Below are 16,211 nucleotides of genomic sequence, written 5' to 3'. Positions count from 1 at the left end.
TAAAATAAAGACATTAAACAGCAGTTTAATCCAGGACGGTGACAGAAATGTCAGTCTTGTTTAAAGCCAGACATAATCCATAATCCAATAATATGAGAACATTAAGAACATTGTATAAAATATTGTGTAAATAATTTGGTGTTGGCATAAAGAAGACAATAAATTGAGGGTTATACATATGTGTGTGTGTGTGTGTACATATATATGTATATACTAAAATAATATTAATTATATTTAATGAATGCTGTCATGTTAATGTGTGAAGGTTGTGACAAATTAACATTAGGGGAATGTTCTCTAAAGGTTGTATGAAGGTTGTAGAAAAGTAGCGTTCTGGGAACCAAATGTGCAACCAAAAACTAACGTCAGGAGAACCTACCCAGCTAACAATTTTTGGTTCCCAGAACGTTACCTTTTGGTTGTGGGAACGTTACCTGAAGGTTCCCCTTTGGTTGCACATTTGGTTCCCAGAACGTTACTTTTCTACAACCTTCATACAACCTTTAGAGAACGTTCCCTAAAGGTTCCCATGACGTTCCCCTAACGTTACTTTTATACAACCTTTAGAGAACGTTCTTTTGGTTCCCAGAATGTTCCCCTATAACGTTATTTTGTCGTTTATTTGTGTTGTTTAATTTCCGTGAAGGGTGCAACCTTTGGGGAACGTTCCTGCAAACCAAACGGTGTCTATCCCTCTATATTATTACATGTAAGGTGAAGACATGTTGGTTAGAATGAGGTTATGGCTCAGGTTAGTGCACGTACGACACATTTAGTCTGTTTGTCGCCTGCTCCAGGGTTTAGACTGAGTTTCAGGGTTAGGGTTTCGGTTAAGGATTAGGATTAAATATGTAGTCGTGACGGTTAAGGTTATGTATAAAGTTTGTTTGGTAAAGGCTGTGGAAATGACTGAAAGTCACTGCGCGGTCCTCACGAGAATAGCTGCGCAAACGTGCGTGTGTGTGATGCGTAAAACCGCGTAAAACCATCTTTACTTTTTTCTCGTCACCTTCTTTCTGTCAAGGACACTTGTCGGTTTCCCCACAGAGGAATTGCACCGCTCCACGTTCCGTGTCTGTTCTCTCCCTCTCTTCTTTCCCCTCCCCTCCTCTTTGGTTGCTTCTGCTCTCTTCTACTACGGGACAGTCGTGATTGGTTCATCCCTTCCTCTCCTCCCTCCTCCTCTCTCTCCCTCTCTCTCTCTCTCCTCTCCTCCCTCTCTCTCTCGCGTGATTGTATGTAAATGCAGTCGGGACTGAGCCAGTATAGGTGAGGGCTGGTGGCTCGTGCTGGTGCTGGTGCTGGTGGCTCGTGCTCTGTCAGAGCGGCCGAGGTGAGATTCTGCTGCTGCGCCGTCCGTCGGAGCTGTCCACTCTCCCGCGGTGCTGAACTCCACTCACACACACACTCACACACTCTCTCCTGCACAGGAGCTTCATCTCATCCACTGCTGCTGCTGCTGCTTTTGGGGAAAAGGATTTAACAAACCTCCTCTTTGGCTGCTTATAGGTGCAAACTTCTCCTGAGGACTCTCTCTCTCTCTCTCTCTCTCTCTCTCTCTCTCTCTCTCTCTCTCTCTCTCTCTCTCTCTCTCTCGCTCCCTCGCTCTCTCTCATCTCACATCGGAAATTAACATCGCCAGCTGTGGATTAGACCCGCGCGCGCTCTCCAGATTGTCAATATAACAATAGTTTGTTGACAAGTGTTGCCTCCTCCTCCTCCTCCTCCTCCTCCTCCTCCTCCTCCTTCATCTCGCTCATGTCGCTTGGATTATTCTCCTGGATGGTTTATATCTGGACACAAAGGTAAGAGAAATTATGATTTAATTCTGTAATGTTATCTCGTGTGTGTGTGGGGGGGGGGGGGGGGGGATCTCACACACCAGGTTATTTCACCCTCACCATCATCATCATCATCATCCTCGGCGGATGAAGCGCGCACCAACTCTTCTCTAATAATCCGTCAGGTCACTCTTCTCTCCTCCTCTCCTCCCATCTGCTGCCTTAAGATTTCCTTTTTTTACCATTACAATTGACTTGTCGCGAGCTCCCGGATCCTCAAATCAGCTGCTATGATGTGAAGTGAAGGTGTTTTTTTTGTCCCCCATTGAACCTCATTCAATGTGTGTTATTATGTGTGTTTTTGGAGACGCGCTGCGTCGCCCGGAGCTTTTAATTTATCCTCTCAGTACTTAGTGTGTTATTCCCCTCTCTCTCCCCCTCTCTCTCTCTCCCCCTCTCTCTCTCTCTCTCGCTCTCTCTCTCGCTCCCTAATCCTTGAGTGACACCGTTAGCAGCAGTGGGATTATACTTTTGTTTTTCGTCCTCAGCTCTGTGCCTGACTCATTTGGCAGTGCATTACAGGCTCTTGCAGCAGGGAGGGAGATGGCCAGTAACTGTTTGTTGGTTTGGAATTATTTCATGGGGGGTAAAGACTGTTGTTGCAGCAGCAGATGGAGTTAAAACCTTAAACCAGATTAAGTTCTGCTGTGGATAAAACAGATCCTTTGAAGAGGTTCCTGCAGCAGCGACTCTACTCTTTTACCTCTGTGGGAAAAACAGGATCTGTGTACACTGTGAATGAATGAATGAATGAATGAATGGCATAACATGAGCAAATCCATGTATTTGGTGTAAAGAGGGTTATAAACAAGCAGCTCCTGAGAGATTTATCACTATAAGAAAGGCTTCAAAATGGGAATATTTTCACATTTTGCCATTTTAAAGTTACTTAAACAACTTTATATGCTGTATATTCACTGTAGTATATGAGTTATATATGAATATATAATTGTATATTAACACGTTTCTTCTCCTTTTTACTCTAAATGTCATTATTCATGCAAACTTATATTGTTTTGCTCTAAGAATGTGCAATCTAGAGAGTCATATATACTCTTTTTCCATCACAAATACGTAATCTGATGAAAAGGATGTTTTTTTTTCACTTTCACCAACGATATAAACACACCTGAGAAAAAAATGACTAAAAAAATGTTTTCGTGAACAAAAATAGAAGGAAAAACCACTCAACACTGAGAATATGTACTCGTGTAATTGACTTGAATTCAGTGTGTTTATCTAATCACACCATTTTTTTGACTTATTTACGCATTAAGGCTGAAGATACTTTAGATAATTTGATAATTTTGCCATTTTCTTGTTGCACTGGCAGACCATTGAGCTTGAAACAAGTCATTTTCCCCTAATACTGTAGTTATAGTTATATTTTCTTGTTTTTTAGAAGCATTATTTGCAGTCAACAACACATGCATTTTTAAAGCCTTTATATGTGACCTATAAACACACACACACACCCAGGAAGTCCATAAAAGGAGTTTAGTGTGTGTTATTCATGTGAGAACTAAGGGTTAAGGGAAAGTGACATGTCAGGAAATTCAAAATAAACTTCTTATTTCTTGTATTAACGTTGGCGCACAAACCAATTTTCCACGTTTTTTACATTTGCGAGTCATAATTTTTTTTTAATCCAAAAAGAGACGTAAACCATCTGATAATCCCTCCCTTCAGAGATTGTTTGATGAGCACTTCTTTCTTTTATGACTCTACTCTTCTTTCTTCTTGTTTTTGTGGTGGGCGAGATCGCCCCAAATCTTAATTAGCCTGGTGACAACTCTATTATTCTACAGGCACATTCAGGACAAAAGAATGAAAAGAATATATCGCTCAGAACTTCATCTTCATCTCCTGGGCAGCCTCCCTCCCTCCCTCCCTTCCTTCCTTCCTTCCTTCCTACACACTACATTCATTTCTCTTTATGTGATTCACTGCACACACACGCAGACACGCAGACACATCCCGACGCTTCTCTGAACTAATTGCGATTGTAATTGAAATTCTTGTGGAGGAAGCACGGACGCTGCATTTAAAAATGCTCAGCCATTCGTGGGAGTTTATACTTAATCCAACTCTAACCCCACCCCCCCCCTTTATTCCCACTATGCATCCACTCCATCTGCGGAAAAGCTCTTTGAAACCAACAAGATAGAATCTATTTCAAGTGGCACCACAGCATGAAGGAGTGGATCTGGGTGGGTTGTTTTTTTTAAGACTGCACCACTCGCTAATTGATTCTCCACTTGAATGCGAAACCAGGGACCAAACAATGTGTCATCAATATCAGCTATAAAACAGTATATCATTCACAGTGTGGAGGGTCTACACCAGATAAATGTGCTACAGTCTTAGTAAATAACACGCTCTGTTGTTGAAGGATGGGAAAGTGCATATAGCAATAAACTGTCTCGTATCTGGTATTAATGGTGGAAAAAAGCAGTGGTGCTTGAGCCGATAGTTCCCTTTTTTTACATTTGTGAGTCAGAATTTCACACTTTTAACCCTTTAACACCGAAGCCTTTACTTATTTTAGGCCAGAAAATGTCTTAACTAAGTGATTTTGCCCATTTTTCCAGAAGAACTTTCATTATGTGACAGTTGTTTACAATTGACTGCATGTTAAAATAGTTTTATTTGGATAAAAACACTGTAGTTGTACACAAACACCATGTTTTGTGTTGTTAAATATTAAATATGAACAGTATACGACATCTTTAAAGTGACATTTGTTTGAGTGGAAACTTATGTGCAGGTGCTTTTTCCAACTCTCTCCTCTGTGGTGACAAAGACGCTGATTCGCCGGCTTCCTGCAACAGCACGAGTGAAATGACCGTAATAACCACACGTTGGTTATTTGATGTGCAACTTGTCAGCTTTCAGAAACTGTTACGGTTTTTCTGCAGAGATGCAAAGTTTGCAATGTGTCATCTGCGATACTCTCAGTGTTAAAGGGTTAAAGGTCAGGCTTTAAAAGCAGCAGGACTTCATCATGGAGCTTTATTCAGGTTTCTGCTCTGAAATGATTCAGAATATCATCACAGACAAAAAAAACAACCCTATCACCACATGGATAAACATTAACCATGACCTTAAATGATGTGTGCGCTGATGTTGACTAAATAAAGTTTATTTCTAGCACTTTTGGTCCTCAGTTGACCAATAAATGACAAACAAAATAAAAGCAATTGCATTAAACATTAAAGCATTGGGCGAAGAAAAGCGATAACAATAAAAGATCTAGAAAGAAATCCTTTGTTTGTGTTTGGACACTAATATTTGTGAGTTAAAATGTTAAAATTAGCCACTGATTGTTTGCAAACTGCTGGAGGTTGATTGCTGTGATTGATCGAGCAGCGATGACCTACATTATAAATCTGAGCCAGTGTCACAGCGTTTGTGACCTTGAGGACGACGTGGAGGCTGAAATATTATCACTTCAGAAGGAAAAGAAAAAAAAAGTGCATATGGTGCAAAAAAAGTGCTATTTTTACTCCTTTTTTTCTCAGTGATTATCACCTCAACTGTCGTCAGTGTGCGCAAGTTTTTCCACCACACCAACAGAAATCACTGCTAACTTGAAGTTATTACAGTTATTTAATGAATCAGCTGATTGTCATTTACTTATTTCTGTACGTTTACATGTTCAGTCCCCATTTTTCTTTTAAAATGAATCCGACAAACCTTGTTTTTTACTTTTTATTCATGTGCAAAATGTGCAAACTCAAAATACAGATTGCAGACAAAGACCGTCAGTGTGGTTCAATAGATTCTTAAGTGAAGTGATTTTGAGGGTCTGTCTGCAGAAGTACAAGGCAGGGGCGGGACTTTAGGTGTAGGCGGAGCTACAAGTTGCCCAAATAAGTCAGGAGTTAACGAGACGCCAAGATCTTGGAATAGGATGAGAATAACGATGAGGCCTTGATTAAGAGTTTAAATGCTGAGATCTTTCTGCAAAGAATTACGAGCCACTTACGCTCCAGTAACAGCGTCTGTTCGACTGTTCCACGTGTTAGAAAAGTAGAAGTTTTGTTGCCCCCTAGATCTAGATAGATAGATAGATAGATATACAGTATATATGTGTGTGTATATGTGTATATATATATATATATATATATATATATATATACACATATATGTGTATATATATATATAAACATATATACTGTATATCTATCTATCTAGATAGATATACAGTATATATATATATCCATATACAGATATATATATATATGTATGTGACAACAGGTAGGCGGTGGTGTCGTCAGCAGCAGACAGTGGTGTTAACAGAGCTTCTCCTCTTTTCATTACAATGACGTCCTTCAAGCCAAAAAGGCTTTTGAGTCAATATTTCTCTTTTCCCGCCATAGATGAGAGATGAAAGTGTAGTACTGTATATACGGGAAATGATTAAAGTGTTTCAGATGTGAGAGGAGAAAGAATCACTCTCTCTCTGTGTGTGTGTGTGTGTGTGTGTGAAGGTGTGGGCAGTTTTGGGCGGGGCAATAAAAAAAAGGAGAAAATTGCCATCGTGCGGCTGAAAATGGCACCAATTTACCTCCTTTCCAATGATCTGAGGTGTCGCTGCGTCTCAGCGTGTTCAAAAATCTTTACCAAATGACCCTGCATGGTGTTTTTAAAGAGCACACACTCTCTCTATTGTGGACAAATGCTGCTGCAGCGCACTTTTCAACGCCAAGTCAGGTCCACGAGGTCCCACCCCCACACATAACCCCCCCCCCCCCCCCCCCCCAATTCCATCTCCACCCGCTGATATTATGATCTCGCACAAGCCGTCTTCGGGGCTACTGTGCTATTGTAAGCGTTTGCAGAAGCTTCTGCTGGGACACTGAATAAACATGGGAGATCAAACAAACTGTACAGCCGAGCGCTGCCACCTTCTTCTTTTAAAAGGCAGGGATTTACAAAATCCATTCTGTTTAGGTGCCTTTCATGGTGAACCATCACAATGCCACCGCACCAATGTGATGGTGACATGCTGTACAGTGCTGCGCTGGTGTAGATGGAGCATGTCTTAATGCATTTGACAGTAAAGGGCCCACAACTGGAGCTAAATCACCGTAATGCTACGTTTGATTTCTCTGTTAAGTGTCAGTGCACTCGCTGTTTCTTTTTCACATATTCACACAAGGTTGTTTACAACCCCAGTACAATAAATATGCAGTAAATATACAGTCAACACCCATTCTTCATAAAAATGATTTGCCCAGTTACACGACGAGTGCCCAGGGACACATATCGAGACAAATAACCATTCACACTCACACATACGGTCAATTTAGAGTGTCCAATTGACCTAATCCCCATATTATTATGTTTTTGGACTGTGGGAGGAACCCGGAGAAAACCCACGCACACACGGCGCGGGGTCACAAACCCACGTCTTCTTGCTGCAAAGGCAACAGTGTTCACCACTACACCAACCGTGTGGCCGTGAGTCAGTGTTACTAAATACGGAAGCAACAAAAAACAACTATAAATTCTGTTACAAACTAACAGTAACTTCATACTTGCAGCTGTGAGTTCATAGGTCACATCTTCAGGCTTCTTATGTGCGCACATTTTGTATAAGGGGCCACACGGTGGGTGTAGTGGTTAGCTCTCTTGCCTTTGACCCGGGTTAGGGTTAGGGCCGTTTTGCATGCTCTCTGGTTTCCTCCCATAGGTCGAAAAACATGCAGATTTTGGGATTAGGTAAATTGGACACTCTAAATTGACGGTGAGATTAAGGTATGACTCTGTGATGGGCTGGCGATCTGTCCAGGGTGTGACCCCGCCAGTGTGACCCCGCCCATCGCCCTATGTCATCTGAGATAAAGTGGTAGAAGATGGATGGATATTTTGTATAAAAAAAACTGGAGTAGCAACAATTGTCCAGAAGTCACAAAATAGATGTTTTTTTATTTTATTTTCATTCATAAAAATTAACTTTCCAAGAGAACTTTGAACTGGGATGTATTTCCAAATGTCATAAAATTAATCCGATTTAAAAACACAAATTCAGTACTTTTTGGTGTGTTTTTATAGTTGGTGAAAATCCTTTTCATCAGATTGTCGATAGTTTGTGCTGAAAAAAAAGACTCTGTATATACGTTAGCTGCCTAAATCCTCTGTGTTCTGATGGGTTTACACAAATCTATATAAGTTTGCATGAATAATGACATTTCACTTAAAATGCAGGAGAAGAAATGTGTTTATACCGTATACTACGGTGAATATCCAGTATATAAAGTGCACTAGTTTATAAAACGTTGCTTAAGTAACTTTAAAATACAAAAATAGTTAGTTTTGAAGCTGTTCCTAGTCATAATATCTCAGGAGCCACGTTTGTTTGTTCTTGTTTCAACATAGTAATGGAAAGAAAAGCAGCCTAAATACTCTGTTTTGATGGTTAAAATACTTTAAAATAAAATAAAATACACTGTGAAGCGTTTATGGGAGCACATTGCACAGCGTCACAGTTACATGTCAAATTAAAAACAGTTAACAACGAGGTGTAAAGTTCCATTTGTGTGTATGCACAGGTAACCTTCCAATACTTTTTATACTTTATTTACATTCATTGATCTAAATTTCCTTCCACTGTGCCGGAGCACAGGCTGTAATTTTATGGATAGATATGAAAAAGCACCACCGCTGTTACAGAGCTCTATAGATCTCAGTCGCTGCAGTCCATCTCGGCTCCAAGGCCACGTCTCCGGCAGCACAGGAGGCTGTGGCAATAAATTAAATGTATGTATGCATTATATTTAGTACTTTTATTAATGGATGGGGGTCAGCGAGCGCTCGCTTGCTCGCCTGGCGAGATGAAAACACAGCTGGAAACGCGGCACTTTCCAGGGTAATTTGGCGTCAGTTTATGCTGCAGTTGAAGACTAATTTGTGTTTCGCAGAGTTTTTTAAGTAAATACATATTTGTATGTAATTCTTTATGGGATAGTACAAACATTCCATTGCATTTAAGTTTTCCTTGAATCTTCTACTGTATGTTTCCATCCTGTTTTATGTTTAATGTGTTTAAAATAAAACATGGAAACCAGGGAAATGAGTCAAACAATGAGTTGTTGTATGTCAGAAAATGTTGAAAATTTTTAATTAGCATTTCCCCAGTCCTCAAAGAAACCAGAAAATAATGTTTTCATTATTTAAAAACACATTCAAAACAAATGTAATGCAAGTATTTGATTCATTCTTGCAGCCCTATACCAGGATTACATAATCTCACTTTGGCCATCTGGATAATCTTTACTATAAAACCTGGAGCACATTAATCTGGACGAGGGTTTGTCATTAGTTTGCAGAATTATGAATGTGGATGTGAGTGATGTGGTTAAACAGCTGGTTAGAACTTCTACTAAAAGATTTTCCTCGCAGATTTACGACATCCTTAAAAGACACTCTGGAATTACAGCACAACAAATCTCCCAGTGTTTGGTCTCACGCTGTAATCTAATGATTTGAAAGACGTCTCATTACAGATCGATACTAAAACCCTCCTCCTCCTCCTCCTCCTCCTCCTCCTCCTCGACAAAAACTGTATGTTAGACTTGCTGGACGTCGCGTTTGTAACGTTTAATGTATAATAGCAAGAGTCAGGACAGAGTGCATTGATCTCCTCATAAACTCGCGGTCCACAGAGTGAATAAATACAATCCTCAGCATGTCAGACGACTTTAGAACCAAATCGCTAAATTTTATATATAGGCAAAGGTCAAAGGCCAGGGAACCAGTAGCGATTTATTCCATCAGCAGTTAATCTGTAAATTGTCGTCTATAAAATGTCAGAAAATGTTGAAAATGTGAATTTGGTGGTTCCCCATTCCTCAAAGAAACCAGAAAATATTTGTTAATAGTTAAATTAGTATTTATAGCCTCTAGGAATATGCAAGTTTGGCTATAACTTAGGGACTGGAAACATCCACATGTGGCTCCGGTGTGTTTGGATTACAACTAATGGGTGTTCTTACTATAAACTATATCTGATTGGCTGTCAACTGAACATAAACTGAGCTGTTGTTCAAGACTTGGATGCTGAGGAACGCGTGTGTAGGTGTTTAAAGAGTGCTCATTTGACTGTCACTCCACATGGAAACTGTAAATAAAGCGTTGCCTCGCTAAGGCTGTAAATACTTCACATCTGTCTGCATTGACAACAGTTCATTACCATACTTTACTTTTTGTGGCAGCAAATCTTCGACAACATACAACAAACATGAGTCTCTTCACTTCTTGAAGTTCAAGCGTCGCAGGACGGGAGAATGTTAGTTGTTTTCTCCGCTCTCATCCTCAGTTTGCTTTCTTTTGGTTGCTGGCGTGATGTTAGCGTGGCACCGTGCAAGATGTTTCGTTAAATTACTCGTGCTATTCCGCGAGGGAGACGGATCTTTTGGTTTTTGCACAGAAAGTGCATTTAAAGTGCACAATAAACACTGGCTAATGTTTTATTAATAAATGTATTTTACGTCTGCTCCTGAACTGTTGTTGTTGTTGTTGGTGTCTGTGACTTGTTTGAAATTATGCTGCTGCTGCTGCTGCTGCTGCTGCTGCTAAAAAAGAGTCTTAATCTCAGTGTTGACGCCGACTTCCTCTTGAGATTTGTTGACTTTCACACTCACAGTTTCAGCATGTTCACACCTGGGATTTGCCAATTACAGCCAGAGTGGAGCAAAATTTGGACAGAAATGTACTTTTCATACAGCATTTTCCTCTCACTTCAAAGGTGCCTGTTTTTGGTGTATTTGTGGTGAGTTTTCGGTTCATATGACATAGTTACATACGGATAGTGAAATGGTGACGTGACAGTTTAACGACAATTCAGTGGCGTCGTCTCATTAAGTCGTAAATCTGTCGCTTTTCTACCGATATATAGATCTCGTACAAACACCGTCAAAGTCGGAGGACGCTCTAAATCTTCCTTCAGCGAGAATCTTGTGTTTAAATGTTTTCTGTTTATTTTGATAAACCTAATCGTGTTTTCCGCCCCAACCTTCCTCAACAATAACAATTTTTATGTTGTTTTTTTCCATCTCCCATCCTCAAGTAAAAAATCTTTAACTGCTGCCAACTCCCATCTGTGAGTGTCTGCGTCTGCTTTGTTGTTTCCCCCTCTTCTTTATGAGCTGCAGACCCACACACACACACACACACACACACACACAGATATGTAATGCCTCTGCCATGTGTAGGAGAGACTATCTCCTGACGTCCTTATATCTCCCGGCAAACATCTCCGGGTTTGTTTGAGGATGTTTCCTCCATTGTGCGCGTTGCCTGATATTGGGCTGCTGTATACACGAGGACCTCGCTGTTGCTGAAGAACCAGAAAGGATGAGAACAAGTTGTATTGTGATTTAAATCATCCACGCGCTTAAAGGTGCTGGTTTTATGTTATTACTCTGCCTCGCGTTTGGTCTTTGTGAACAAAAATGGTGGAATGATTAATTGTATGGCTGTGTCCTTCATCTGAAGACAGGCTTTGTCAAGCAAAATGTGCCGGGAAGAAGCGTTTATCCCATCAAAGTGCTAAATGAACAGGTTTTTACATCGTGAAAGTTTCCACGGACGCTTCATTGTGTTTTCAGACACACTAAGTATTATTGTTCCCTCTGTGTTTCATCTTCTCATGTGTTGTTGAGTCAAAGTTATTTATAGTCATGGTATAAAGTAGCAATAATTGTGCAGAAGTCAAAAAAATTGAGCGTTTTTCGGAGAGCCGCATGTGGCCCGTGGGCCGCGGGTTTGAGACCTGACAGGACAGTCAGATTAAAGTGTTTATAATCTTGTGATTCTGAAAGTCTTAGTTCCTTCTTCCTTCAATACTAAACGTGCGCTAAGACGAGATAAGAACGCGTCACTAGTTGGTTCAGAATCAGCTGTTTATTCGTCTTACGTGATTTTCATATTCCCGTAGCAGACGCCGCATTAAAACCACCTGAAGCTCAGCTTCAGCTGTTCTCTGTGGGACGACACAGAACAGGTCACTTCCACGGAAGCTCAGCTTCTCTGGGAGTCAGTGGAGCAGTGGGCGGGGCATTGACAGTGTTGCAGAAACACACGCGACATCAGTGGAGATTTTCTGCCTCAGTCCCGTGTGGATTTTGCGTAAATCTGTCGACAAACAGCTGCTCGTTGTGTGTTATTTGTAAAAACACAACATAATTATCCTCGTTCTAGTTGTTTGTTTGCAGAATTTACGCATAAATAACTGGGTCTGAAACGAGCTTCCCGTGTTTGAAACACCAACTTGTGACTCTACTGTGAAATGTGTTAATTCTTCCTCAGAAAGAGTTAAACTAAGCCCTGTGTGCAGCGAGGTTAAAACCGCTGACATTTTCACTGAATTTATGATTTTTATTATTCCTTTTTTTTTTATTTTGCTTCATGAATATGAGGCTGTGACTCCTGACTTTTCAAACAGCTCTGGGTTTTTTTTCTCAAGCGTAGCTTCCTCCACTCCAGTGTCTGGATCTCACTCCAAGTGAATTGTTAAATTGTTATTGTCATAACCTCTTTCATAGAGCACCGCAGAACGAGGCTTTTGTGGCTCCTTTTTAAAGGCGAGTCTGGGTGAAATATCGAGGCTGCCCTCTCTCTCTCTGTCTCTGTCTCTGTCTCTGCTCTTTAGCAGACGGTCAGACCATCACAGAAGTTTCACAAACCTTAAGGGTAAAGGTCAACATGCTCCAGGATTGTGGGCTAATCCTGTCAGCGCACTGATGGCACGTGTGCCTCGAGGCGGTGCAGATTGTAAAATACGTCTGTGTGGGTCCGGTGGTTCTGGCGAGGACCAGATAGCAGACGAGACGGTCTGTCTTTGAGATAATAACACTGTTGTGTGCGCTTTTGTTCGCAGCGTATGACACATTTGGGAGGAGAGTGTTGAGTGTTGGGGGGGGTGATGTGGCCGCGCGGCGCATTTCAATGGCTCCACACTTCGCACTTCAGTGTTCACTGTGGCCGAGTGTGATGGGAGGGTTCTCAGACGCGGCGCAGTCCATCGGCTCGCTCTGATTATGTAATGATTGTTAGCCCGGGCCGCGTGCCTCCGTCTGGTTGATCCTGCAGAGTTGTAATCACAGCCTGTGCTTGGTGACATTTTAAAATAGCCTATAAAATAAAAGTCCAGGTCCTTATGTGCGGCGGCCTCGTATGTGCAGAAGCCTGCGAGCCTGGAGCCGCGGCACGTCCTCCGCTCTGCAGAGTAACTGCCGCGTGTGTTCTGGTGCTCACTCTTGGTCTCAATTTCGACTAATTGTGGCTTTTGGAATAATCTGAGCCTGTTTATAATTCTCAGATGTCGTGCCAAGTTACACAGAAATCCTCGGCATGACAAAGGATATATTAGAATCACTTCAATTTCTCGCTGGGTGGTTATTCTGAGCAGCGATGAATAATGCAAACGCACTCTCCGAGGATGAATTAGCTCACATTTTTATGAAGTATGAACTGGCAGGAAGGGCCCGGTCACAGTGTGCTGTCTGGCATTTCATAGACGACTGCCTGGCTGGATCAAAGACATGTGATATGTTTAAAGAAGGCCCAGAGCCTCTTTACAAGAGCTCGCAGCCTTTAGGCCCCAGAAGATCAAGCAAGTTACTTTTATCAGCTTTAATTTCAGTAAATATCAAGATGTACACAAACATCCTGACAGAACGAGGAAGAAAAAGAACAAAAGGTTACTGATCAGTTTAATAACAACAGTAATAACTTTATTTCATTGTACTTTTCAAAACAAAGTTGCGTTCCATAGAGTAAAACAAAGAAATAACAACAGATAAAACAGAAAAACTCTGAGTAATAAAAGCAGTCGAACGGCAGAATAACATAAAACCAGGCGATTTAATGTTTTAAGAGGTTAAATAATACTTTTAAAAGTTTTTTATATCAGAATTTTCAATAACAAAACCATTCAATAACTCGATAACAGTTAATGTTTTCATTACAAGGTCCGTTTAGTCGGGTTTGTGGGGCTTTCACTCACATCGTCGCTGTTTGTCCATCTGTGAAGGAATTTCTTTAACGTTAGTTCAAATTTACAACGTTACGAACTCGTTCAACCAATGGTTTCGTGTCTTGGCTCAAAACATTAACTCTATTTGTCGACGAGCGTTAAACGCGGTGCAGTAAATAAATACAACAATAAACATGACAGCAAAACATCGAGGTTAGAACAAGTCACATCCTGTTCTTTGGCAGAAATTAAAATCCCACCGGATTTAAATTGACCGAAGGAGATAAATCAAAAATAAAATGAATAACTGACACTGGAAAAAGGGATGCGGTCATTTGTCCTTGTGCTTCGCCCTCTTTAATGCTATTCTGTCCTGTCCAAATAAAGGCTATCAGATTACAGATTACAGATTACGCCGTTCATTTAGTCATCAAATAATCCTTATAATCAGTATATAGTAGTAAACAATGTCAAATAGTTCAACTTTAAAAATGTACGTTTCCTCAGTGACAGAGAAACTAGACTCTCCCTGCACCATCTTTCTCGTTTTAATTTGTTTTTAATGTTGTTTTTTTCATCCCAAAACGACTCTAAATGCTGTAGTACATACGCCAGGCCTGAGTGTGGCGCTGTGACGAAAATGGAAAAGAAGACGTGGAGCACGACATGGTTGTTTTCTCACAGTTGGTTGTATAGTATTGTATGAGCAGCTGAAACCGGACATGTCCGAGGGAGCTGCAGCATCGTTCTCTTCTTCTTTGGTCGGAAAGTGTCCAGACGTGTAACACCACCCGATGGTGAAGTGGGGGTACTGCAGGACGCTGACGCACGAGTATACCAGGGTACGCGATATTCAATATCAGTATAGTTAGTATAGTTTAAAGTCTAATAAGAACTTAGAAACCAAGTTCCCAAAGTATGAAGTCTCACCAAAAAATGAAACTCGTGTAACGTTTGGATACAATAAAAAGTTACTTATGTACGGTAACAAATGACTTGTACTGAAAACACAAGAGTGCCGTTTTGAGATTATTTCATTTCAGCGTTTTCATTTATAAAAAGCCTTTGCATGTTCTCCTAAACTCACGGCCCAATAAGACAAATGTGAAGATAAAAAACGGGACTAAGACACATCGTGTTTGTGAGTTCACAGAGTAATTTCTTTGTTTCTCTGCAGGATCCCTGAGGCTCCTCCTGCGCTTCACTGAAAGCCCACAGACCATAAGAACAACATGCACAGTCCTGCTGAGAACAAAGCCGTCTCCTAACTTAGAAGCACATCCGCGGCTCGTTAACGTTTCACTGATTGACCGGCTGAACTCTGGTTCACCTCAACTTTCTTTCTTAATGCTTCTTTCTCTCGGTGTTTGCGCGCACGTCGCTGACGTCTTTATGATTCCAACACAAGTCTTTTTTATTTCCCATGTACAGAATAAAAGTCAGGGAATAATTACATGAGATACTGGTGTTCTCTAAATGCAAATACACGCCTTTTTTCTCTTCTCTCTTCTCTCTTCTGCTTCTGCTGAAGCTCCGTCTTTCTTTCGAGCGTCGAGGATCATTGAAATTCCGTGTTTGATTTCAAAAAAGTTTCTTTGCCCAGATTTGTACTGCCTGCCAGGATTTATAGCAGATTAACTTTCAAAAGTTATTCAGCTCCAGGGTTTTTGCATTCACGGCCTGCGTAGAAGGATCCAAACCACCGTCTCACATCGTCACGCATGCACTAAATATTAACCAAAACAGTGTGAAATATCACGCGTGTGTGTGTATCAGGACTTAATTAGAGGTGAGTGGCAGTCGTGTGCGTATAAATGCAGAGATAAATATAATCTGAGCACCGATGACCCAATAAATATGCTGCCAGTATTTGTGAGATTTCCTTTAGTGGTAAAAGTTGAACTGCAGGGCACCGGGGATTCAGTAGGAGACGCTGTGACATAGTTAGACTCACGTTGTTCTCTATTAAAGGGGCAAGAAATCCTCTGTTTTGTTTGTGTTTCTTTAAATCAGAATTCACCGTAATCAGGATTATGAAGTCTTATGAAGCTGGATCTGTTGTTGCTGGGTTTAACCCGGGGGCATCAAACTCATTTTAGTTTAGGGGCCCCATACGGCACAATTTGGGCCAGTAAAATAATAGCATAATAACCTATTATGGTTATTATGAACAATAAAAACAATAAAACAAACGCAGAGCAAGTGTTACTGAGGTTTGCTGGATCATTGGTCCAGCAAACATGATTATTTACAGTAACACAACCGGGTACTGATCCTCTAGAGCAGGGGTGTCAAACTCAAATGACCTGGGGACCAATGAGCATCTAGTCTGGTCAAGAGGGGGCTGGTCTAGAGAAAAAACGTGGAGAAAAAAACAACTATTTATT

At 40.9% G+C, this 16,211-nt stretch overlaps 1 protein-coding gene across 2 annotated transcripts in view; it reads left to right on the top strand.

Moving 5' to 3' along the window:
- Positions 1 to 1,259: 1,259 nt before the first annotated feature.
- Positions 1,260 to 16,211, top strand: part of fstl5 (follistatin-like 5) — a 170,693-nt gene continuing 155,741 nt past the window's right edge. Inside the window, exons 1-2 of one of the 2 annotated variants that reach the window (XM_058650034.1) lie at positions 1,260 to 1,333; positions 1,510 to 1,805. In XM_058650034.1, the coding sequence (XP_058506017.1) occupies positions 1,759 to 1,805 (47 nt within the window). In that variant the 5' untranslated portion in view covers positions 1,260 to 1,333; positions 1,510 to 1,758. Of the gene's footprint in view, positions 1,806 to 16,211 lie in introns of both variants that reach the window. The other variant, XM_058650033.1, reaches the window with a different exon arrangement.

The sequence above is a fragment of the Solea solea genome, chromosome 14, assembly GCF_958295425.1.
Source record: "Solea solea chromosome 14, fSolSol10.1, whole genome shotgun sequence".
NCBI lineage: Eukaryota > Metazoa > Chordata > Actinopteri > Pleuronectiformes > Soleidae > Solea > Solea solea.
The sequence above is the reverse complement of the archived record's forward strand: the minus strand, read 5'-3'. Positions and strand labels throughout refer to the sequence as shown.